The 27,262-nt window shown below is 34.8% G+C and overlaps 1 protein-coding gene across 1 annotated transcript in view; it reads left to right on the top strand.

The window, feature by feature from the left end:
* The window catches only part of CNTN5 (contactin 5), a 603,295-nt gene that overhangs the window by 397,586 nt on the left and 178,447 nt on the right, over positions 1-27,262 (top strand). The window contains exon 8 of the mRNA XM_031066019.1: positions 22,903-22,998. Within this exon, the coding sequence (XP_030921879.1) occupies positions 22,903-22,998 (96 nt within the window). The remainder of the gene's footprint in view (positions 1-22,902; positions 22,999-27,262) is intronic.

The following is a 27,262-nucleotide window of genomic DNA, read 5'->3' as shown; positions in this document are numbered from 1 at the left end:
AAGGCTGTGAAAGATTAATGTGATGTGATACCTAAAATTAAGTTGGAAGCAATTACAGAAAGGGTGGATTTTATATATCTTACTGACATTGCCTACAAGTAAAATACCTACAGGAGCAACTTTACATTCATGGTTTGTACCTGTCTGATAGAAAAAGTTGCAAAAAGTATAAAAACCTTTTGTACTTAAGCATAGGCATTTTGAAAAAGGACTATAATAAAAAGTTTACAAGTTTCAGTGTTTGAATTATAATGCCTGCAAAGATGATGTTTCCGCTTCAGCTCTTTAAAATACTGCTTGAAATGGGAATGCATTTATGCACTTAAGGTTTGATTTATAAAACTTCTATTTACTTTTATGCAGGTTCTTTGCATAACTTACTTGGTAAAAGTAGAACAGTTTTAGTTTACATAAATCACATTATTCTTTACTTTTTTCATGGAAACTCTTGTGGATGCTATGTCATCATTCTTATTTCAAGAATGTGCATTAAGACAAAAAAGGGTTGAAGGTGTGAAAGAATTGTGGTAATCTCAGACTCCATAAACAGATTGCACTGCAATATATTTTATTTAAAGAAAAATAGTGGAAACATTTTACAATAATGTGCAGAAACTAGAGTTGCCTGGAGAAAGGTAAGACAGCAATAAAAAAAAAAATTCCACTTTGAAACAGTGTGTTTGGTCTGATTTGGCACTTCCAGGATATTCACTCTGAACGTTTTTAGATGATTTCTCCATTTTCTGAAGATACATCATTAAAAAACATAGGGTTAAGTACTACACAGGACAGCTTAGCTGTCGTCTTGTTTCTCAGTGATTGTTACCCATGAGACCTGTGAGTAGATGACTGGAGTATAGGCAAAAACTGATTACCACTTCTGTAAGTGTTCCCAAATTCTATAACATCCTAGATTTGGGTCAGAGGGGAGAATTTTATTTTCCATAAGAAAAGGCCAAACATAACAAACTGAACAAATTGTTTGAGATAACATATAAACATGGAAAATGAGACAATTGATCTGATGACAGTTGGCATGAAAAAATGATGTATCCAAAAACTCTTTTTTGCCTTGGATTAACACTGGAAATTTCTTCTCATGTCTTTTGAGTCCCAGAATCTCCAGGCAGGAACTGTCGAAATTAAGTCCCACCCATCACAGAAGTATAGAATTAATAGAATAGAATAGAATAGAATAGAATAGAATAGAATAGAATAGAATAGAACAGTCCGTATATCAAGGGGGCTGATACAAAAGTTATAATGGACTTTTTACCAGGGTCCATAATGGTAGGACAAGAGAAAACAGGAAAAGGGTAGATTTAGATTAGCTATTAGGAAGAAATTATTTTCTGTGAGGGTTGTAAGGCACTAGAACATGTTGTCCAAAGTGGTGTTTGTCCGGGTTCCCTTGGTTTACAATCTTACAGCGCTGCAAAGTCCAGGTTGATGTCACTGGAAATGGTACCTGTGTTTTCTTGATAGTCCATCAATTAGTGTAACTGCTGAGGTTTGCTTCCTGTCATTTTCTCCACATTTATTTGTTCAGGTGTGTGGGTGAGTGTCTCCTTAGATTTTTTTTGGGACGAGTTTCCCTCTTTCTGTTTAGTTTCCTTCCTAGTTGACGAGATCTGCTGACAGAAAACCTTGCTGGAATAAATGCTCTTCCAATCTCACTTGCCTTCATCAATTACTGAGGTCAACCAAGTTTTGTTCTTATGACTGCTTTGTATGTTTTGTTTATGACTTACTCCTCTTCTCATTAGTCTTTTTGCATTGAGAAAGGACTTTAACCAGATATTCTTAAAGAAGGACTCCCTCTTCTTCCACATACTATTACAAAGATGACTAGAGAGGAAAAGTTGCATCATTTCTTCACCAAGTTATGAGACTTTCACACCTCTTCTATCCCGCTTTCTGCTCATATGCAGAAGCACCCAAAAATATTAAAGGAAGCTTAAGGTCAAAAGGTTTCAAATAACCCCAATAACAACAAAAGCATTGTGCTTTTATACTTTCTCAGCTGTTTATTCTTTCAAGCAATGTCAGTTCAAACTGTGCTTTCCCCTAAGTATTAAATAAATGTAGAAGCATTTGGAGCATTAAAGTAACACTAGGCAGTCTCCTAATGTACTTTACAGTAATTTTCCTTTCATCCTGAACTGCTATGCATTGTTGTCATAACTATCATAAGAAATAAATCTCTGCTGCTCATAAGGACTGTGAACCCACATTCCATTTGCATGAATTTGCACGACATAATGTTTCCTGGGTCTATACCAGAGGATTTTTTTCCTGATCTTGAGCTCCATATCTCACAAATTATTTTCAAAAAGGAAGCAAGTAGATAGTAACCCACCTCTTTGCAGTAAGCACAGCACTCATCTTTTAATTTTTTTATTCTCTTCCCTGCAGCATCTTAATATCTGAACTCAGATTTTTCAATCTACCTGTAGCAGATATTAGATAATGGCATAACATCACTTTTTGAGCTCTGTTATAATTTATCAGCTCACCTAAAATTGGCAGTTTGTAGCTTTTCTACATCTCACTGTAAGCACATAGGTCTGGATTTTAAAGTGTGAGCTCACATTAGGGTGAACTAATAGTAACTAATTAACCCTGTTAAAATTGTTGCTAATCAACTAGTGGAATGTCACAGAAGCAATGTGTAAGCATCTATGTGTATTCAAAATGCAATATATGCTTTATATTTATCTAGCTAAAAAATATGAATATAGAAATGTGTATATATACATATATATATATATGCACACATGTGCATGTACATATACGTATAAATTTTAAATTTCTGAGCCAGTCATTATTCCCAGACTTCTATACTTAATGTCACTCTATATAAGACTGATTTATTTGACATTTTTTTAATGCTTTGAACTATCTCTGTGTTCATTGGGCTATATTTGTACAAGGTTTTATAAGGAAGCAGCTGAGCCAGATAATAGTGGGGGATTCCAAGGCTGAGAAGTACATCGAGATCTTCTGATAAAGGAACATGTAATGTGAAGGAGATGTGAACCATAGAATCTGCAAAATATTGTAATGGTCATTGCCTGCTGTTAGCTTTCAAGTTTCCCTCTGTTAAATTAAATCATAAATTATTTTTCTTTCTCTAGAGATGCTTGAGATAGCATCTTGAGGTTACTCTGAACTTTCAAGGGACTGGCTCCTCCTGCACTAATTTGACCATGAATCTCTTTGCCATCAGAGGACAAATCATTGATTCTTTCAGAATATAGACTGAAGAGATGTAAAATTTTGTATTTAGCAGACTGTCTCCTGACAGGTTCAGTTAGGTAGGTTAAAAAGCTCCAATTCTTATGAAGATTTTCATGAAAACAATATAAAAATTGTCCCAAAAATTAATGATTGTAAGATCTCTTTTCTTTGTAGTAGATTGCTGTGTAGTCTTCCTACACAGCAATCTACTTACTATGTACCTGTCATCACAACTGCTTTAAGTCTGATGGAAAACTACAGAAATTACTAAGGAACTGTATTGACATATGGCTTTTGCCATCCTGCATGAAGTCCAAAGGACACAGATCTTCCCATGAAGTTCAGCTGCTCACAGAAAGCAGTTTTGGATTTAAAAACCCCAAAAGTTCATGAGAAAAAAATAGTTGAAAGTTTTCAACAGAAGTTTATTTTCTCTTCTGCATCTATCTGTAGTATTTCCCATCTGAGGCTTAGAAGGGTCAGGTTCTTTGAACTCTTTTGTATGAAAGAATTTAGGAGGTCTTGTATTATTGGCACCTATAAGCTTTAGGATGCAGTACAATATTTCCTAGGGTGCTGTTCTTTGCTGGTCCTTCATGAGTCATATTACCATACGGATCAACCCTTGGTGGCAGTCTGTGTCTCCACGGTACGTCTATTCTAAGGGAGTGATTATTTTGAATTATTCCAACTTCCATTTTATTGGAACTCTTAATCAAAAGTCAAGGTTTCTCTTCCATACTGACAGTATGAAGATTCCTGATCTTCCTTTCTGTCCTGGAGAGCATACCCTGGGGTGTACAACTTAAAAAGCATCTTGACGGATAGGGGAAGATTTGTTGGAGTAGAAAAACAGACTTTGTTTTCAAAAATGACTATTTTTTTAGCTCTACATTGGAAAGATACTGGCACACTGATATAAAACAATAAGACTGCAATTTAGCCAGAGAAGGAGCAAAAAAAATCAAGCATTTGAAACTTAAAAGTACTGGTTTTTATTGGGTATAAATGTCAACTTCACAGAGAGGAAAAACCATTGGAGGAACTTGTCTAGAGAATGAGTGCAAATTTTTCTTCTTTTTATTTAATATTTTTTTTTAAGACTTATCTATTTCAAAGCATTAATTTTGAGAATTTCTGTGGTTCACATTACACTGGAGTTATAGTAGATGACTAGAATAGTAATTCCTTATTTATCACTTCTAAATATACCTGAAGATGTGTAAAAATGCCTTCTAGAATTTTGACTTTTGCATTCTGTTGGGAACAATATGGCAGCTATTCATTTGCTGAATGCTGGCTAAAAATGGTAAAGGTAGAACTTTCACAAATGATCATTATGAGCACTTATGACAGCTTGATTTATTGATATACCTTAGGGTATGTATTCTGATTAGCTGCTTGACTTTGACATACCATCTTTTTACTCACAGGATCTCTGAAATTTGCCTTTTCACATTTTCTCTTCTCCAGTCAACTGCATACAAGATACCTGATTTATTCTCTGCGACAATCCTAGTACTAACCTTGCCATGTCTGACCATATAAAAGAGATTCTGACATTTAGATATAAAGTAAGTGTCCACTATGTTACCAAAAATATTAGTAATTCATTTTTATTTTCCCTATATTTTAGTCCAAAATTCTCCAGCACCAAGAGGCAGTTTGCTATCTTTACTCTTCTGGCAGTTTCCTTGGAGAGATTCTAAACTTGATCAGACAGGGCAACTTGTTCAAGGCTGGTCCTGCTTTTTGCAGACAATTGTACATGATCTCCAGGGGTCCCTTCCAACCTGAATCGTTATAAAACAGTTTTATGGAAAAGTTTCTTAGCAAAAGTCAGACTCCAGTTCCAAGTCTAAATTAAAGTTAACTTCCTGTAGGCTGGATACCTGTGACTCAAATTTGGCCATCTACATCTACTGTCCTAGAAAAAGGACAATGCAAGATATCTTGTTGTTGCATTAGACATGAGCATGAAACAACATAAGAGAATTGGCTTGAACTGCTGATAGTTCTATCCAGACATGCAGTGATATGGGAGGTGGTGACACGTGCAAGGGAAGCTGGAGCCATGAAGCCATGTCTCTGCACAAAGCTCTTCTGCATTTCCAGTTTCAAGGGTGGACAAAACCCAGAATTGCTGTGATCCACAGTTGCATACTGTGAAGAGCAGCATCTTCTAAACTGTTTTCTTCTGCAGTGCTAATGCTGATAATTTCCATACCCACAAATGTTAAGCACTGGTCTCAATGCTCCTTCAGTGGAAAGAGTTGAATGCCCAGAAATTATTTAGACAAAAACATAATAAAATAAGTGCGTGACTCACAGCTTCATTTTTGAGGCGATTATATCAATAAAATTCTTGCTGATATAAATGAGAGAAAAAATAAAGCTTACAAAGATAGTGTCGTCCTGCCTCTAACAGGGGCTACACAGTGATTAGATTACATAATTTGTCTGATAAAAGTGAAATTTGTTGCCAGGGTGTGTTGAATGTCCCAACTGTCCCCTGAGATCCTTGTATTTGTCAACATCACAGGGTCCCCATTTACCCATGGAGAGGTTCATGCTTTTCACATTAAGAGATTCTGACTGAATGTGTCACAGTACCTAAATTGCAGTCTTTTTTTTTTTTAACATAGAGGCCAGGAATTACTTATCTTTCATTATTTAAATAATAATTTCAAAATATTTTAAAGACTCTTTAAATATAATTATTTCTATTTATATGGTAATATGGCAATGTTTAAGAGATTAAAATTAAGGGCTTGGACACTTAGCAGATAACAGTGTCTGCTAATGAGACCTATTTATTCCATGAAAGGACAAATTGATATTTTGTCCACTTTCAGGCCCACCAGTAAAGGCATTAGGAAGCTCAGGAGAATTCAGGAGAATCCACCAAGTGGTGAGGGCTGCAGCTCTTGCCACCTGACAAGAATGTGGGGGAACTGAGTTTTTTCATCCTGGAGCAGAGAAGGGACCTAGTAGTATTTTCCCAGTGCCTACCAGGAGGTTCACAACACTTTTCGAAGTGGTGATTACCAGGAAGAAAAGAGAAAACAGGCAAAACCTGGAATGAAAATCATGAGAAGAAACATTGTCTCTGTGAGGACAGCTACGCAGTAGCACAGGTTCCCCAGGCAGTTTGTGCAGTATCTGTCCTTGGGGATTTTCAAGACCCAACTAGATGAAGCTCCAAGCAACCTGGTCTAACATTTGGGATGACCTTACTTAAACAGGGAATGTGATCAGGGACCTTCTGAGCCCACTCCACTCTGAATTATTCTCTCATCCTTTGATTTTTTTGACTTCCATATTCTGTGTGTCCCTCCTTCTGCTAAAGAAATGTGACTGTAGTATTGCAAGAAGTATCACATCTCTATTGTTAAACTTAAGTGAAACACATTTCAGGATAGGGCTGTGAAGTGCAATAGTTTCAGTTTATTCAGAAGACAAGCAAAGACATGTATTTTCATTTTCTGCAAGTTACACAGAAAGCGCTTTGACACCAATTTGGATTATACAGAGAAGCTGGAATAAAGAAACCAGCACTTCTGTGTATTGAATTAAATATAGAAAATACATTTAAGGGTGGCTTGAGTCCTTCACTGTAAGAATAACATCAAATAAAACATTAATCACCTAGATTCAATTTTTGAACTTATTGTTGGGAGAGGAGTTACTGTTAGTTTAGGAGTTTCAGCAATTGATGTTTGTTTAGGGGAGAAAGTCAAAATAAAGAGTTAGTACAGTAAGAGATTTTTTCCCCCAGTCCTGTGAGCTTGCTGATATGACAGAATATCTAAATGACAAGCTGTCTCATCAGGTTTTAAAAATTTGGCTGAATGTATAGTTAAGGGGTAGAAGACATAAAGTATCCTCAAGAAATATCAGCTTTAGTTTTAAAATACTGAGTTTACATGTGCCCTGAAAAGAAATGAAAGACAGATTTTTAAACTTAGAGGAAAGAGGCATCTACACAGGGGGACTTGTGTCATCTGGTCCTGTGGCACTGTGGCATTTGAAGGTCAAATTGCAATGAAAGCTCTGGCTCCATTGGTCACAATTCCTTACAGCGGAACAAAAGATGAAAGCAGCTCTGTTTCTCCATCTGTGATCTGCTGCAAACATACTTTGTACTAATGGAGATGTTGAAGGACCTCCAGTCTCAAGCAAAAAGCATCCACGTTCTCCCGGATTTTCCCCTTCTACCTTGATGCAGACAAACCTTGATGCAGACAAACCTTCTACCTTGATGTCTGTCACAACGGAGAGCATGTTCTTCCCTCCTTAGCACCTGACCATCATTTCTACATATCATCTGAGTCATAAAATAGAGATCTATGTCCTGCACCTGCCATCTTTCCCTTATGAAACTACAGATTCATGTCCCAGGATTTATGGGATTAAAGAACATACAGAAAAGCATAAAAAGATTATTTGTCTATTGCACTTGTTCTTTCAGAAATTAATTGCATTAAAAATTTCAAAGAAATTACAAATTTCCCCCTTTTAATATTGTTTTTATGCTGTGACCAGTAGGCATATCTTTTGGAGACATTGCATATTGTAATGTAAGTGTAGGCAAATTTCTTTGCTGTAAGATAGAGTAGGGAGAAAGTGGTGATTATTTTAGTCCACTGTAGTGAAATGGCTTTTCAAATTTGTATTTGTATGCTAAACACAAGATTATGATTCCACTTACAGCAGATGTCCTGCTCTTCCTTCTTGAGAGAAATGTTCTACATTATTTTTTTCTGAGCTACACCTGAAAATTTCTCTCAGATCAGAAGACATACTAAGCTTGACCTTCCATGTCCAGCTAAGCAATTTGAGTCCATATATAGGCTAGAATTCATTTGTAGAACGCTTACTTTTGGAAGAGTCTTATGGAAGCTTTTGGAATCAGAGGCCACATAAAAAAATTCATGTTGCACAAGCAAATGAAAAAGAACCTAGTTTCAGAATCAGTCTGAATGACAGCCTCTGAAATGTTTTTGGCTCTATATTTTCTGAATGACAAGTCATCATTCCAGAGTAAATATATGTGCCTACCACAAATGCACTGGAAGGGTTGAAGAAAGCTTTTCAGAATGCTTGCAAAAGTTGTATGCATTTTTTTGTCATTGATATAATTGACTAGTGTGAAACAACCTTGGAATATATTCTCAAATGCATGAGTCACATTTTGCCTTCTCTTATTTACACGAGAACATAAAAACAAGGACACAGTAAAGTCTGTGAACCTGCCCTGGGACTTTTTAACCTGAGATACATTAAGGTGAATGCTTAGGATGATGCTAACTAAGCAATAGACACTTACTTGCCTTTACCAAAATCTATTCAAATGTTTAAACCTTTTTCTTTCTTAAATTACATTTCATGAAAGATTACTTAAGTTAATGATTCTGGAAATTACATTTTACATTATGTAAGAAAAAGGCTGGACAGGAGCTATTTTATCAAAAAGCTATTGAGCAGTCTGCTGGAGGTAAACAGAATTTTTATTGCCCTCACCACCAAAGTATTTGACGTGCCTTCTCTACAGGCATTGCGCCATGAGCATCTGTGCCAGCTCCACTGAAAGGCAGTGCCTATAAGATTTAACAAGACTGACCAGTCATTGTGTTTGTCTACAAAATGCTTCAGGAAATCACAAGTCTTCTGGAGAAATTCACTGCAGTAATACAAGAAGACAAAATGACACTTCAGAAAAACTGTAAAGAAAATAAAAGTGGAATTCCATTTATTTTTCCAGTAATCCCAGTGACCGGGAACACAACTATTCCATTAACTAGAAAACAAAGAACCCAAATAAATTGGGGGATAAACAAAAGTATTATCAAACTAATGAAAAAAATTGTCATAAAAGGGTGTAGTTTGTTGAAGGACTTAACCTTATTTATGTTGTAGTAAAATTAGTATTTTTCAAAGTAAACTTATTTTTGAAAGAACTCATTTCTGGTCTTCTATGAGATTTCACCATATTATTTTAATTTCCATGATCGTATTATTTTACCTTGTGTCTATTTATTTTTGCTTTTGGCCTCTTGAGTCTGCTATTTGGGCAGGGCTCTGTGTGTATGTATTTTTTTACAATAGTTATTTTCAAACTTCAGAACATCGGTTTGTGCTGTCTCAGAAGTTGTTATGGCTCACATTGCATCTCCAGCTTTAAGTGTTTAGTTCAAATCCGCATAAAAGATCTAGGCTTTTATTGACCAACAATACATTTTTGCAACACCTCCTATGACCCACGGAGAATTCCAGGAATGTTGGACAGAAATCAGTGTTTACAGCTTCGCTTGACAAACGTGTTTGGTATTTGTTAAACAGCTTGGGTATTTCTTATCATAATGATTATATCACAGTCCCATTCACCTATTATTTTGAAGGGATAGAATTGCAGACTGGAAAATTGAAACTATTTTTTTTCTATACACAGAAGCATTGAGAGTATATTCATAGCAGCAGAGATATAAAACTGCCTAACAAGATATTGGGAACTTAAAGAATAATGCAGCGCAACCTCAGGTAGTAGACAATAAGATAATTGAGTGAAGTGATGAAACACAAATTATATCTTTTCACAAACAACAGATTTAGCATTATTTAATAATGATAGTCATGTACACCAAGCTGCTATTTGTGTAGTTTGATTGTAGATACTAAAATATATGAGTGCATTTTAATTTTCTAGGGTATGTCAAAAAATACTGATTGGATTGTAATTTAATAGAGTATGACTATGGAAAATACTTTGAGAACTTAAGACTAGCTTGTTTCTTCCATCAGCTGCACTTACATTAGAAATCATTGTTAGGATAAAAAAAAAATCAATCCTTCCACTTCTAATTAGAAAATATTTTTAGCCTTTGCACGTACATCCCATCATATGCATCTAATAAGTTCCTGTTCAATTCTAACTTAAGGGAATGAAGCACTCAAATAACTTGGAAATGTTTTAATAATGCTGGCATTTAAAAGGAAGGATTTAACAGGTAGAAATACTCAAGATGCATTTGTGAGGATGAGGAGCAGGTTTACACAATAAGCAAACATCTTTTCTGCAGTCTACTTAAAATCAATAGCTATCCAAAGGCATTGCTTCTCTGACATTACCAGTGTTTCTAAGAGAGGGAAATAGTTTCCTACACTCTTTACAAAGTCAATGCCATAAAGTATGTATAACAATATATCTTCTTTATTTTGAAAGCCTTTTGCTTCCACTGGAACTAAAAGCAATAAGTAGAAAATGCTGGCTGATTTTGTGCATGCTGGATGAAATCTCTGAGTCATCTTAAGATGCACATTATTGCAGCATTAAGGTGGTGCTAATTCTCTTATCCTCTTTTCTCCAGTAAGTGTCTTCCCAAGGTGCAGTAGATTAGGTTTTCTGGGTATCAATCAGGCTCAGCAAACTGAGCTGGAAGTTTTCCTCTAAATGTACATTAATCACCAAACACGTAGCCAGAAGATGGAGTTCCTCACATTGTAAAGTTCTTCTAAAAGTCAATGTAAAATCCTTTAAAACACGTAACATTTAGATTTTCTATACTGCATAACAATATGAAACACATTAAATGCATACAGAAGTTGCTTTAAATTTAGACCTATCATCTTTATTACTCAGGAGCAGTATCTTAGCATACAATTAATGCCACAATAAAAAAGACCATGAGGTTAAGGGCTGAATTTACCTTTATTTAGGCATTATTTCAAAACTACTATGCTCATATCTTAATCTCCTATATAGCTTTAAAAAAATTGGTTAGATCACTACTTTATTTATAAGAGTAAGAAACTGTTTACTTACAGAGGTCCAACACTTTAAAAAAAATCTATTTGCCTTTTGTTGCTTTTCTGAAATATATATGAGAGGAATTCTTTACCATCTTCTACTTAGTTTTATCAGAGCATCGTAGGCAAAATAATTATGTTGAGAAAACAATCTGAAGATCAAGGAAATAGTAAATTGCCTCTAAATACACTTTATTCATTCTCCTTTAATGTCAGACTGTCAACACCATAGGCAGCTGCAACTGATCTAATTGTTTTGATTTCCTACTTAATCTGTTGCACTACTAGGATGCAATTCATTCATGTCAAGTTGACATCTAAAATAGGTCAAATGAATCAGGCCTTTGAAGCGTCTATTTCTCTGCATTGCCTTGAAAGGAAGACTAGGATAGCTGGCTCAGATATAGCTATAAAGCAACTGTGCTTTTGTGGTAAAATGTTAGAAGGGAAATAACTCCTTCCAATAAAAAAAATAGCTCAAAAAATAGGGATAACAATTTAATATTTTATTTCATTACACTAAAAATAATTTATGTAAAATTCAATCTTTAAATAAAGTCTTTTTCAGCATTAACAGCAAATTGTTACCTATAAGTATAACCACATATGAACCTTCTCAATTACTAGTCACCATTATACAGTCTCTATAGTATTCATTTTATGTTTGCTTACATTTTATTAAAATTTGGTAGACCATAGATATTTATGATACGACTATCTGAATCAGTAAGTCTAAATACTCTAATGTGATGTTTTTACTCATAGCAAACTTAATTACAGTTAATTTTAATCTAAAATCTATGCTTGTATTGTTAATTGGAAACTTATAATATCTAGTAGTAATTGACTTGGATAAAATTAATGTATGCCACCACTGAGGTTATTCTTGTCAATAATTTACAATTACACTGATAAAAATCCCATTCATATTCTCACAGTGTGAAACATGTAGAGTGGGTTACAATGAATTAAACAAAATTGTTGATATTAAATTACACTCATAGCATGGATGCAATTCTCCCCAGGTATTTAGGTACCATTTCCTTACATGTCACTCCTTCAAAAACAATGTCATCAATCATTATTAAAGTACACTGCAATAATCTGGTACCATTTATAAAGTAACACTGCAAAAATCTGGTACCATTTTCCTGTGATGTCTCACACATCACTGAAAAGCCTTCATATTTCTATTATTTTTATATTTTTTAAGAGTATGTCTTAGTTTACTATTACTTTTCAAGTAAAATTTTAATGCATGGATATTTATATTAGAAATTACATTCCACTCTATGGAAAAAATTATGCACATATTTAAATCATTATACCAACTGAGTCTGAGGGAACCATTTTTAGGATGGAATTCCAAGAATCACATGAAGCTTATTTTTAGGATCAGTTAACTCACTAGGAGATTGATTCAGAAACTAGGATATTTTCTTTTAAGAAAAAGAAATTATGGAAAACTCTTTTTCTTTTTCTCACCTTTGACTCTGTCAGGTTAGGTTTTTTTATGTTTTGGCATTTATCACTATAAGATGTTTTCTGTAATGCAAATTAATCTCATAACTTTTCTCTAAAGTCCTTCAGATTTATCAACCTCTTTTCACAAGTATGGCATCAGAAAAACACATCATACTCATCTGACAGAGAAGTTTTCAAAGGACCTGATTTTCAGACAGCAAAATCTCAGCACTTTTTTCTGAAAACAACTACCATTCTCACTGGAGCTGGGAAGACAAATTACTTTTATAACATATAATGTTAACTTATCTAGAAGCTGACAGCTATGAGTAAGATTTTACCCCTGAAATATTTCAGACACACATATGCAAAATTTAAACTATTATTATTTTGTTAGCTGTATTAGGTCCTTTGTAAATTAATACCACATTCAGAAACAATCCTTTCAGCACATCTGAGATTACAGATCTATTTGCTCTAAGCCAGTCAATGATCATCTGCCAACACTGCTGCAAAAACTATTGATCTGTAACTATTTAATCCCTGGATTTTGTTTCCTGGATTTTCTTTTTGATATTCATTACTATCTAATTCATTCTTTACATAAATTCATAATATTAAAATCTAGAGATTCCCCTTCACACTCTTCATTTCACAGTCTCCAATTATTTGGTCTACTTCAGTATAAAAACCAGACTATTTTTTCAACACATTGCCTCTTTTGTTTTCCTGAATTGAATTTTTGCTTTCTGTATACTGTCTATTCAAGACAGAACCTTGGATTCTTTTCCTGATGGTGTATTTACTCTGTTCTACCAAAAGAACATCATATATTTAAAATGGCTAGACCCTTTCAACAAGTTCCCCCATCCCCCATATCCTCTTTAATGTCTGACTCTCTCTGAATACGTGTTATAACTCCTTTATGGTACCTTCCTACTAGGCTAGTACTGCAGGTCTGATTACTGTGACAGAAGTTTTCCTAGTCCATGGAGAATTAATGTATTCAGGGCCCAAATCTTCTCCAGCCTGCAATTTTTTCTTTTTTTTTTCTTTTTTTTTTTAACATCTCAGTGGTTGATTTTACCCACACTACACAATAGCTGTACTGCACCAGTGCTTACATGTGGCAAAGCTTTGTCTAAATATAGGACTGTGATTATGGTCAATCAAGTCCTACAAATGCTGCGTAATTCATTTTTATTAATTAGGAGGAAGTATGGTTCCTTGGTAGGATGCAGACCTGCTCTGTTTGCAAGGTCAGTTGGCTTCTCCAAAAATATCTGTCCAGGATTTTTTTGTTTTGGTTTTTTTGTTTGTTTTTTTTAAAGTATTGTATGTTATAGCTGCAGGATTAGACACCATGGTCTAGTATTTGATACTCTTGAACATGATCTAGTATTTGATACTCTTGGACATTGTATTGTCAGCAGTCCATATGAGAAGAGAAGCTGTCCTGCCGTCATGCTGTTCTGCCCCACTGCATTAGAGAGAGGAGAGGGGAGGAGAGGAGAGGAGAGGGGAGGAGAGGGGAGGAGCTTCATCTTATGCAATGTCTCTGACACTAATATGTGCAGAATTAGAAAATAAGTGACATAGGGAAATAACATTAGAAAGAGAGAGATGGGAGAAGTAAATGCCTTTTAGAAAGCATTTGAAACTGCTTTAGCCGAGACTTTATGAAATTATGAAACCTTCTAAGAATGTTTATCTTTTCTGATCATAAAAATGAATAAATATTGTGCCATTTATTTGCAACACATTAGATCATTAAAGGAATGCTTGGACCACCTTCACAGGGCTATTAATTAATTAATGTGGTACAGATTACAGATTGAAAAAATCAAAGTATGTAGATGGTAATTTATAGTTGCTCAGCTGATTAGTGACAATTTATTTATCTTTGATGACTCTTACTTATAAAATGACATGCTCATATCCTAAACTATGATTTTCAGTGGCTGATGCTACCCTGATATTAAGCAGAATAACAGGCTTCAATAAAAACTGTTTTCTCAAAAGCATTACCTAGCATCATATGTAACAAGAAGCTGCTGCCTAGGCAACTCTCTATGTTTGCAAGGCCTTCATTTCCAGCTGAGCTATTCAACTAAGACCAAGGTCTTCCAGATTTACTCCTTGGATGTGTCCAAGCACTTAGTTATCTTGTCACAATTGACTTGTAGGTCATGCTGGGCACTACAACTCTTATAGAAGATCAAATAAATAATTTCTGGGAGATTATGACCTTCTTCTTTTCTTTATGACAAAGTAGAAGTGAAGTATGGAGGCATTTATACACATTAGTCTGCTGAAAAGTCAGTGCAGCAAAATGACCTGTCTAGAGTGGAGTCAGAATTTGATATGTCATGTCTCATGAAAATGGTGACTAAAAGCCTCCAGCTATTACTGAAACCTGAACAATCATGCCACTCCTCAAACCTTAGATCTGAACAGTGGTTCTCAGATATTTGTCTCAGTTCATGCATATAATGACATTCTGAAACAAATTATGAAGAATTCCAGGAAAAAAAAAAGAGTAGTGACTGAAACACTATCAAACATCTTACATATTATCTTCATAACAGGGACCCTGGGAGGTCAGGCTTTTCTTTCATTTCCTGCAGATTCTTTGTCTGTATCCTGCCAGCAAGATAGTCTCAAATACAGATACTGTGGAAGTTGTGAAGTTTTTAATGTAGATGAGCTCAGTGCCATCACTTCTGAACTTGGGAAAGCTTATTTCCTTTGCCACCATTATATTATTTTAGGAGTAGAATCCATGAACTAAAAGTAATAAATACATACAATAAATGTTTTAGTGCAATTTCTATTATAAATTAGCTCAATGAAATACAGAACAAGTTATCTTTAATGACTTGTTCACCCAGATGGTAGGAAAAGGTTTTTTTTCTGTGTACCACTGTTACAGTTTCTTGTGAACCACAACAACTACACAGGAATTTTCCAATAAGCTGTATGGAGATTAGTCACTGTCCATTTCATATCACATCATATGATAAGAAACTGTACTATGATAGTCATTCTGTGTTAAATCTTCCAAAATCCCAACTGGCTGTGGTCTTTAATTACTAATTAAAAGAAGGAAAAGTCACATCCAGTTGAAGAAACACAACAAAATCAAAGATTGTTTGCAATATATCCTTGAATATTTGTAATTAACTTAATTGGAAAAAAGTTACTAAAAGAGAAATCAACAAAAAGAGAAGGAAGACTCATAAGAAGAAAGAAAAAAAATAAGAAGGTAGAATCATGTGCACAGGATTTTATACAGTGTATAAATAGTAGTATACCACTCAGTGTCTGGAACTTCTATGGAAAAGGTTGGAAATACAAATGTGTGTTTCTGAAGACGCAGATAACATTATATAAAACAATGCGATTAAAAAAATATACTGCATATATTACTCAAGTGAAAAAATCTCTTTGCTGAGAAGCTCTACGAGCAGTAATATTTATTGTCCCACTTTACTTTTGTGGTTTAACGTTGGAATCTGCATTTGAACATTTTTCATTTGTTGCTTAAGATTGGTTGCTTATTTGTTTGGTTTTAGTTGTTGCTTCTAAATGACAGAATGAAAGGAAGAAAAATGCTTAACTATAATATTTCCACTTGATTCTGTGTTTTCCCTGGAAATTGCATTATGCAGTCATGAAAGACAGCTGAGAAGCGCGCTGAAATAATTCATGTGTGAAGAGATGAAACTTGACAGACACAGAGTGATTATAACTAATTAATCATAACCATCAGCAACTGTAACCACGAACATCCTAATTATTGTGAACTTAACATGCCAAGCTGAATCATATAGTAACTCTGTAGTTTTCAACATAATCTTGTTATTTTATTCTGTATGTAAATATTTCTTCTAATTCACTTTGGTCCAGTACTTCGGGATACATGAATGCAGAAATCCTACTGAAGTTCAGGGAGATTTTGGTACCTATGAATTCCCTTTTTTTCTCAAAGCTCGGGGTAGAATTAAGCTTTATTGATGATACTGATGGTATTATTTGATGTTATTGAAACTAGGCATAACAAAAGGAAAAATTCTTCAACACTATGAATTTCCTCAGCCTTCCTGGGGTATCTCTCCATGGAAGATTCGATTATAGAAAAAATGAGTAGTTAGACAAGACAAAACAGTGAAAAAAGCATAACAATTCATAATTTATATAAAATCTGTGTAGGATCAAAGTAGCTAGTATTTTAATTGAAATGTAGGGTTCTCTTTTAAAAAGTATGGCATGGTAAATAGTGAACTAGTCTATTTTTGTATCATAAAAAGTTTAGGATTTTAAATTAATAATACTTAATAAATAGAAATCATCCAATTTGGGAAGGAAATTTGAAAGAAATAAATAATTGTACTAGATACACAATTCTATAAATCAAATTAGGGAATAGTTATATATATTAACAACCAAAATAGAGAACAATATAATAATAACAACAACAATGATACTTATAATGCTAAAAATAGTAATAACAATTGTAATTACAATGGAGAAAACAGAAAGGAAGGAACAACACCCAAGAGAGACAAGAGATGCACAGTGCAGTTGTTCCCCACCCCCTGACTGATGCCCAGCCCATCCCCCAGCAGCGATCGGTGCCTCCCGACCAGCTCTCCCCAGTTCATACACTGAGCAGGATGCTTTGTGCTACGAAATATCCCTCTGGCCAGTTCGGGTCTGCTGCCCCGGCCATGCTCTGTCCCTGCTTCTTGTGCCCTCCTCACTGGCAGAGCACGAAGCATTCAGAAGTCCTTGATTTCAGATAATCACTGCTCAGCAACAATGAGCACATCAATGTTTTGTCAACATTATTCACATAAATCCAAAATGCAGCACAGCACCAGCTACTAAGAAGAAAATTAACTCTATTTCAGACAAAACCAGGACACTAGGATAGTTAATTATCTCTCTAATGTATTGTATTATGATAGAATGTATTTGCCATTTATGGATTCATGACTTCACTGTGATAGGAAATGTAGAAAGCATTAAAAAATGTTTCTACTTACAAGGTAAAACAGCTAGACATAGCCATGGCATACAACTAAATGATGCATAATAAACAGTAAACGAGGTATTTTAAAATTATTATAATTTATAACAATTATATAAATAGAAATATGTCATTAAGGACAGAAAAATGTTTGTTTATTTGACTATTTATCTGCCTTTCATAGTGAAACTTTAGTTCAGGGGTAATGAATCAATAGCGTATACATTAAATGTCATGATGATACATGTACATAAAAAAAGTGTTTTGTTTTTGCAAGAACATATCGGTGGAGCACCATTATTCAAAGATCCTTCTTTATTTTTTTTCTGAGAAAAAAATATCTTGTAATGTCTGAGAAAGATTCTGAAGATGCTAGTTTAAATATAAGTACAGTATCTTGTGTGTCTTTTCTCTGTTTTTCACATTTTCAGAGAAGAATCTTTAGACATTTTCCTGAGTTCCTTGTCATCTTTTGTCAGCACTCCCTGAAAAAATCTGTGTATCAACCCCCTTTCCTTAAAATGCTTTAATGGCTCTGCAGATGTACACAGAGAGAGGGCTGTTGTCATGCAGGCTTGGACTGCATAATTGTTTTTCTATGCTCTCTCTATTTCTGTTTTTCCATAGTAACTTCTCTGAGAAAAAAAATGACCTTTTTCACATCATGTCAGTCTGATGATCCATGAAGAATTAAAACCTTTCTGGTAATAAATAATAACAGCAGCAATAATAATAAGCATGATACATTCTAAAGTGTTTGAATGTTGCCCTTATTTTGTCACGTAAAAGTCATATGGTAATGTGATTTTTGAAAGTTCAAAATGTATGCTTCTCCCATTATCACAGGTGAGATGATGTTTCTGTCATGGTAGAAATCTTTTTTCCCAAACTTCCTTTCACACTTTTTCTAGTGAATAATTTCAGTATTAAAAGTTACACTTAGGTCAAATGAGTGACCCTACTAATACAGCTCTATTTGCTTAACTTGACATTCGTACAAAATTAGTGTATGTCAATATAAAATAATCTATTAATTTTCATGGACTGTTGGATATTCTGGGTATTGTGTTTAATTCATCCAATGTAAAACTTTCCTATACAATCCCACATGGTATCTTTTCAATACCCACCTTTCATTCTTCTATAGCTTGTGGGTTATTAAACAGAACATTTATATTTTCCATTGTTTAGAGTGTACAGTCAAACCATGTTTTTGATTTAGGTTATAATGGGATTTTGAAAAACATGTTTTGATGGAATTCTTTTCCCTGTAAATCTTACTTTTTTTAAAGAGCTACAATTCCAGCTCAAGGTCTATTTCTTAGTCCTGTCTTTCAAATCCAAGGAGAGGAAGGCTACCCTCTCTTTGTGACAATGCAATAAATAAGTTTGTCCTTGGCCTGACAGAAGAATCTCTCCTTGTGTAGAGCTATTTTTACCTTATTGGAAAGAATATTGCCTGCTTTATACTTGTCTTTGGGTATCTTCAGGATATGTCTTTAAACATTTTAATACATATCATATTATGTCCATTTTAAACTGCATAATAAATTTGCATATAAAACAGTTTAAACTTACAGAACCGAGCTGGCAGAGGACATTGTTCTGCACCAATCTAATTTTTACTTTAAAGCTAAATTGACTGGTTTAAGTCACTGATAATGAAGTACAGAGACTTTTACAGCTTCCATGCTAGGTTACCAAGCAATAATTGCCTACAATAAAAACAAAATCTGTTTTTCACCTTTAATTTGATCCTAATCTCATAGCAGTTACCCCTCAACTGTTGTCTGGGTCACAAAAACCTGTTGTCCCCATTAGCTACACCAAGCTGATGAACACAGTGAATCAAGGATCCCTCCTGCACATACCTAAAATGCAAACTGTAGTGAAGGTGACTTAGAAGGCCATTGAGTGCTAAAAACTGATCCAGCTTTTGTAAAAGCCCTTCTGTCAATGGCAGAACTTTTCCCCTTTTATTTAAATGTTTATTCTGTTGTTAGACCTTCAAAAGTTTTTGGTTGCTTCGACTCCTTTGAGGTTTTTTCTCATTTATTTCCCTTTACTCCTTTCACTTTCTGTGGAAGTGTTTTCTTTTCTACTGAGTCTTGTTAAAACCGATGGTCTTGTGGTGATGTCATTGTACCACAATGCATATCAATATATAGGTATATGTGCTGAGGGAAACACATGCTTTAGCTGATTTCCAAAAAATGGGAATAGCCACTATGGAGAGAGCAGCACTACCTGGCTGCTCCTTTGGATCAGATATATAAATGGTTTTCCAAAGGTCATAACTTCTCTCAGAGATCAAATGCTACGCTGTAAATACAGCTAATGTAAATACACTTGCAGTGTAAATTTGACATCCAGAAAATACTGCACCAAGCCCATTGAATTTAATGTCTGGCATCATCAGTAGCTCTGGAATTTCTTTACTATCTCCCTTTTACAGTGGAGACCACTCCTGTCTCACAGGTTGTACACCAGTGACACTATATAAATTTTTTAATTGAATAATTTCTCAGCAGTAAAGGAAATTTGGTTACTCCTGCCACATGCCCTCCATCTAAATGTGTGGTTTGCATATATATTGTTAATAGTAAGTTACAGTAGACATGGCAGCTGGCACTTAACTACATTTTTTCAAAGTGGTCAGTGTTGTTTCTTATATTAAAAAGTATGGGAGTTATGTAGCTGAACTGCTCAGGAACTGCTTTGAAAATAACATAGTATATGTTATCTTTGCCACTAGCAATGAGATATGAGTAAATTAATCTTTCAGGGCAAAAGATGAACACCTATGGAGCACGAGAAGGCATTTTCTTATCAATCAACTATAGACATCACAATGAGATGAAGGACAGACTCATTCTGTGTGGGGCATTCTGACATGTCACACGTGTTGCAGGTTTATACTGCAGCAAGAGTAGTGAACCAAAGGCTGGTGTCGCCATGTGAGAGGTTACAGTTCTCACCTCAAAAGCTGGGTTCTGCCCACCATTTCTTTTATTATCTACCTCTTTAGAGTTTTAAAGTGAAATGAAAGGTGTTTGTACAAATTTTCTGTTGCTGCCTTTTTTTTTCCAGTGTGGATAGATATGTAATGGCTGAGATTTACAAGAAAGTAATTAAATTTTCCATTAATTTGATTTTTCCTTATTGCATTTATTATTTTAATATGGGGGAACTGCAAGCATGATCCTTCACCTTTCCTTCATTTTAAGCTTCTCTCCATTTATTTGTTTTAGAGCTAAATCCCTTCTTTTGTATCTGCTAATCCTTTTTCTGTCATATGCTAACAAGAAATCCAGTTCAGAGCCAACAGATAGCCAAAAAGAGCTGAAATTCAAAGCTCTTTGATACTCTTCTCCTTTAGTTTGAAAATAATTTTTTTAAACAAATAGAAACTTGAGTCATATGTAGTACTTTTATTTTAAAATAAGAAATAATATCTTTGATTTTCATTTGGTGAAAAAAAAGTATATTTTTCCATCCCAATGCACATTCAAAGCAGGAAATGGAAGAAAATATATTCAAAGGTTTCTATAAATAATAGGAAAATAACATTTAATCACCTGAGGACTTAACTAAGAAAATTTCAATTACAAGATGTTCTCCCATCCACTCTTTTCATGCAGGGACATAACAGCCCACTATTTTCTGGACACAAAATAATAATTACTTTTCTGCAGAATATACTGTCAGGTAATATGCATTAGGAGACACTTTTATGAGAAATTACACCAGAATGTATTATAACCCATGGCGTGCTTATTTTAATATGCAATACAACATTTAAATTTTTAATTATCTATTGAATAGCAAAATTTTTCAAAGTTTTGTAATGTAACTTTAATTAAAAAAAAATTCTACTGGATCCTACATACCTTTTTTTCTATTCAAGCACAATACCTCTTGTTGAAATCAAAACACCAACTTATTTTGGCCAAAGACAGCGCAAATTTTAATGTACTTAAATTTTAAACTACTGCCTGTGTCCAAAACATAATTTAGAAATGTGAAAAACAAAATCAACTCAAATTACTTTTGAAAATCATTGGAGTTCATTTTTGTGCTCTACATGCTCTACTAGGTCTGAAGCAAGATGAGGAATGTCAGCATCTGATAGAGAAATACCAACTAAATGCAGTTAAGATAGAAATAATTCTGCTCCAACTGTTCAAACTGTTTCGTGTTGACTGGCTCATCCCAACACTCCGGGCTGCATGCAGAAATTAGGAAGTATGTCTACAAGTCACTCAATGTCAGTGAGAGAAGCTCCCACTAACCCAATATATTCATATTTCTGATCCTTGTTTAATGCTTACTGAAGCTTCTGTACCCTTTTCAAAGATATCTTGTTGCTGCTCTCTTTACCTTGATCCACATCAGATGGAAAATTCTCTAGAAAACCCCTGAGAGAACAGAGGTTTTAAAAACCATCACTGGCTCTGAGGAATGGGTGAAGACACCAGCAGTCTGATGGCAGAACTGAACTCCCATATCTCTTTACTACAGATTTAAATGCTAAAGCATTATTATCCACAAAAATTATAAATCCATGTTGAGTGTTCTCTGTGGTAAATGGAATAATAGGATATTCTGGTTGAGAGGCTTTAAATAATCACTGTTTAAATAATGAACTGTTCATAGCAGTTCATAGCATATCATTCTTTAAATAATGAACTGTTCATAGCAGTGCCCTGCAACTTTATGCAAAATGTTTGTTCCAGTAGTGAAATGCTTCTTATTGCCCTGATGGAGGGAAACTTTTGGAGGGAAAACACGTTTACTCACAACTGGATTTGGCTTATAGCATCGGAGAAATCAGAAGAAAATTATTTGAAAGAGTAAATGTGCTATAGGGTAGCAATGTTCTATAGTTTTAGAACCAATGTGTTGATTTTCCTTTCTGTCATCACCATGTCCTGTGTGCAATGTCCAAGCGGGGTCTGCAACATCATCAGTCTAGATGTTAGCTGAGGTATTCCCTCCAGTTGTATTTCTTCTTTTTCACTGTGTATGAATCCCTTCTACCAAGAGAGAAAATCAAGCAGGATATAGTAAAAGGAAATAAAAGCACTATCATATGTATTTGTAAATGGCATATATATATATAGTCTGCTGCTTTTTTTTTTTCATACTGTATGCAAGTGCACTAAAAAAGGAATAAAGTGCTAATGCAACACGGAATTTTTTGTAAAGGGAATAGATTTATTTTTCAGGCCCTCCTATTATAGATCAAGGTATGAAAAAAGGAACGGCCAGCTTTAAAAGAGGAAATAAAATGGAAGTCACGGTAGCCAAAAAAATTAAAATCTTTGGTATGTTACTAAAATGTTCTGTTCCTTTGATAGATCTGGGGAATTTTAGCGGTCGGACAAGAAGTGCTGTATCTGTACGTGAAGGCCAAGGAGTTGTTCTGATGTGCTCCCCTCCACTTCATTCTCCAGGTACAGTAGGCTGCAGCCTGTGTTCATGCTCCCCCTTTACAGTTTCCTCATTCTTGGGTGCCCAAGATTTTAGATACAGTATGTATTTGATTGTGGAATTGCAAAGATGAGATATCTAACATCATTCTGACAGTTTTTGGAGTACCAAAGGACTAATTTAAGCTCACATATTGCAAATACCAATGAATAACAGCAGAGTTTCTGTTAGAAGAGTGTCTAATTCCTGGTACAAAACTTCAATGCAACAATAGTCTCCATGCCATCAACAGTGAATATGGCTGCCTTGAGGTCACAAAAGATTGCTTATAGTGTTTAGAAGCCTTCAGAAATTGCTCCAAATTTCAATGTCATTATACTTTTGTTGAATATAAATTTTATTTTCTTTTCAGTAGTAGAGACATGATTTGGTTACTTGCTTTCACTGTATAACTTAGTTTTGTAAAATTGCATCATTGGTAAAAGTCAGAATTACCATAAATTCTATGAAATGCCTGTGGATTCTCGCACAGGTATTCCAGAGAGGTTATTTTTTTTGCTTTTCAAATTGATGTTCCTGCAAAAATCTGTAGACAGCTGGGTACATCTTTATATTTCCATGCCATACAACACCTGGAGACACCATGCTAGACAGAATAACTTGTTTTTTGGCAGATGTGGTATAGCTTATCCTTTTCTTCTCTGGGGAATGAGGTCTGTGCTGAGAAGATTTTTCTACTCCAAATTTTAGGCCTGAAGAAAAGTAACATTGCAGATGGAAAATCTGCAGAAAATAAAGTCTCCGCTGAGTTTCTGTTAGAGAAATGTGTTCAGTATCTATTTATACTGCAAGGATTGTTATTACTGCATTACAGTTATCAATGTCATCTCTCTGCTTTTCTCTCTTCTGAGCAAATTTTCTCGTGGTTGCCTCTACAATCTCCTTCTGAGTTTGACACTGCAGTCTATATGATGCAATTGAGTACATGATGTTAAGGCTTGATAGTGATAAGTAAACTGAGAGGGAAAAGATGTAGACAGAAAAAGTGAGTGGTGGTTTCAGCAGTGCAGCTGAATTTCATTTCCCCAAACAAGCTGAGATTGAAAAGATAGATGGACATTAATCAAGGGTGAAACTGACATACACCATTTAACAGCTGCCATTCCACAAAATACACCTTTATATATCATCAAAATATTTAGAATTGTTTTCCTGAAATTATGCTTCTGAGTTTTATTTAGTCAGATTTTAACGCTACTGTTGCACAGATATTGCCTTTGATGGTGAAAACCAGTATGTTCCATTTTCATCACTGGGACAGCAAAACCCCTGCTGTGCAAACTACAGCGCTCAAAAACAGCATTCAGTCATTTTAATTTATATTGTTTGGGTACCAGTAGGCTATGCCAACAGGAAAATTACTTCCAGAAAAATATTTTTATCCTCTGTTGGCATAATTTTTTCACCATAGCTAAGCCAGAAAAGGTTCTACAGAGTGATGAAGTAATCAACAAAAGCTGAAAAATTGCATTGATATGCACATGTAAACACAAGCTCCTATCAATGGGAAGGAGTCTTGGCCTCCCTTCCTTTTGTTCATTACATAATGCAAGTAATTCAGTTCTTCATCCGAAGGGTTGTCAAGCCCTGGAACAGGCTGCTCAGGGAAGTGGTAGAGTCACAATTCCTGGAGGTATTCGAATAGTGTGTAGATGTAGCTATTAAGGACATGGTTTATTGCGGAACGAGTGCTGGTTTAGTGCTTGGACTTAATGATATTAGAGGTTTTTTCCAACCGAAATATATCTGTGATTCTATCACAGGAAATCTGCTTCAACTTCTTATTTGCGAAGTACTGGGGACCAATAAGTTCTTGTGGTACAACAGTGGGACAGCAAGTGGTATTGATACAATGGCTGGAGTCCTCCTGGAAGGGGGAGAGCTACCGCTACAGGCCTGGTGATGTTTCAAAAATAAATCATTTTACAAAGCACTGGCAATAAAATACAAGACATTAATGAAAGTTGATTGCCAGAACAGAGTCCACTTGTAAAAAATAATTCTGGACAAAACCTGAAATTTCAGAGTGAAGTGTATGAATTTAATTCTGAAATTGACAACAAATATGAAACGTCCAGGTAAAAAGGTCTTTTGCCAAGCAGAGGTACTTCAAGTATTTGTGTGCAGGAACATCTAAAATTTTTTTAAGCACTCAGTTTTTGGTACTCCATTTTAGCTTCTTGTCTGATTTGCAAAGATGGTATTATCTTCTAAATAACCCTAAGAAATTTCGAACAATGAAATAACCCAGGAGACAAACTTTCAAGTGGATCCTAAGATGTTATAGTGAATACATCTAATCTAAAGACTATTCAGAGCATGTTCGCAATGTGTGAACATCTCAAATTAACAAGACCATGAGTTATGGGAGTGTTTTTGATGATAGAGAATTTTTTGTGGATGAACGCTGCAAGCTTTGCGATATTGACTTATTCACATTGATCAGCACCTTTAGAAATAATTTTCAATTACTTATCACAGGAGATAAATCCATGATACAATATTTAGCCTAATAATTCTCCACAACCCCATAAGCAATTTGTCCTTCAACAGAATCCCATTCCTCAATCTCTCCAGTCAATAACTGCATATGAGCTTGCCCAGGAACTTCAACTTGAGCCCTTTTAGACACTGTGGGAAAAGAAATATGGCATAGCAAAAGAACACTATATTGAAAGAGATACAGTTTTATTAACATGTTTTCAAATGGAAGATAAAGTAAATACTTTTGATTAAATAGTACCTATATTCTATTCTTGCAGAATACAATTTTAGAAAAAAAGTCTCAAAGCCTTTACAAACCACAACTGACTGAAAAAAAATGCTACACTAATTTCTTTTGACAAGATTTTAATCAGAGAGGCAGTTTCATATGCATATAGACTTGATTTCTGTTTATTTATGCTGTGATATATTATCAAGAGGTAATGCATTAAACATACAAACACACACAAACTTGTGATGTATTTTTATTATTCATATAGGCTTTCATTAGATTAATGTCGAAATATTTTACAGGGAAAACAAAGGGGAATGTGGGGTGGCAAGCACACCTGAAATAGATTCTGAATATTGCCATGCAGATTCAGATGAGAGAATTATCCCTTTAGTTTAATAAATGAGTTTTTTAAGTTATTGTCAGCTTTGCTGAGCAATAGGAAGGCAACAAACTAAGGGAGGTTTTTTGGAGAGACATTATCCGCTCCTTCAGAATGGGGAAGGAAAATATTTTCAATGATAAGATTTTTCTGCCGATTCTTTATGTCAAACAGCCACCAAGAGATTGTGACCTCCTGCTTTTCCTGGACCATTGTTCATAAAAAATGCTGCCTCTTGCTTCCTTGGGAGTGCTGTATCACTTTGATGTGCCTACTCCAGAAGCTTTCCCACTAGCACTGTTTTTGTTGCTAATCTTCAACTTGTCCCCTGTGTAATATATTAAATGTGGATAACTTGATAATTCATAAACATAACAATTTATCTTTTTTTTTCTTCCCTAAACACAATATCTGATTCTTCTCAATTATTTCTTTTCTCCAAGAGGCATTTTCTAGTGAGTTAACTCTTAGTTGTCCTTGCTAAGCAAAAGTTACATTAATTACGGACTGCTTAAATAACAAGCTTGGTCTGATGTTTCCGATTTAAAATGCCTCTACTGCTTTCTTTCCATAAACAGGATTATGGTTTTTCATTGTGGTATTCTAAATGATGTAAATATAGGGTTTTATTCAGCCATTTAATCATCTTAATTACAAGGTTTACCATAGCAAGATTAAAAATGAATGGAAGTTTTCATCCAGATTTACATGTTTCCCTCAGAATTAATACTTTCAGCTGAGCTTTTTAAGGCTTTTATTCAAGGCTTTCAGTATGAGCTTAATGGAGAATGACGATTCCCATTGTTAGAATGAGTAGAGCTCTGATGCACACAGGGGAAGGCAGATGTGTGCTCCATCCTGCCTCAGAGGGATGCTGCCGTCTGGAGGGAGGTCTGCTACATAATCTATCTGCAGCATGTGACATCTGTACAGATGTTAAACTCCAGCTTTTTTTTTAATCTCTTTCTAAAGGGTAAAGCTGATCTTACAAAGTTTGGAAACTGTGCTGTAAGCTGCATCTTTTATACCTCCCCTTTACTGTTGTAAGACTGTACTTTTCATGAGAAAAGTTTCATCAAAGGTGATTAATGCCAGTGCCATGGGGATCACAGACATCCTGTATGGATGT

Source organism: Geospiza fortis, unplaced genomic scaffold (assembly GCF_000277835.1).
Source record: "Geospiza fortis unplaced genomic scaffold, GeoFor_1.0 scaffold16, whole genome shotgun sequence".
In the NCBI taxonomy this organism is placed as follows: Eukaryota; Metazoa; Chordata; class Aves; order Passeriformes; family Thraupidae; genus Geospiza; species Geospiza fortis.
Note: the sequence above shows the minus strand (reverse complement) of the source record. Positions and strands in the feature narration are given on the sequence as shown.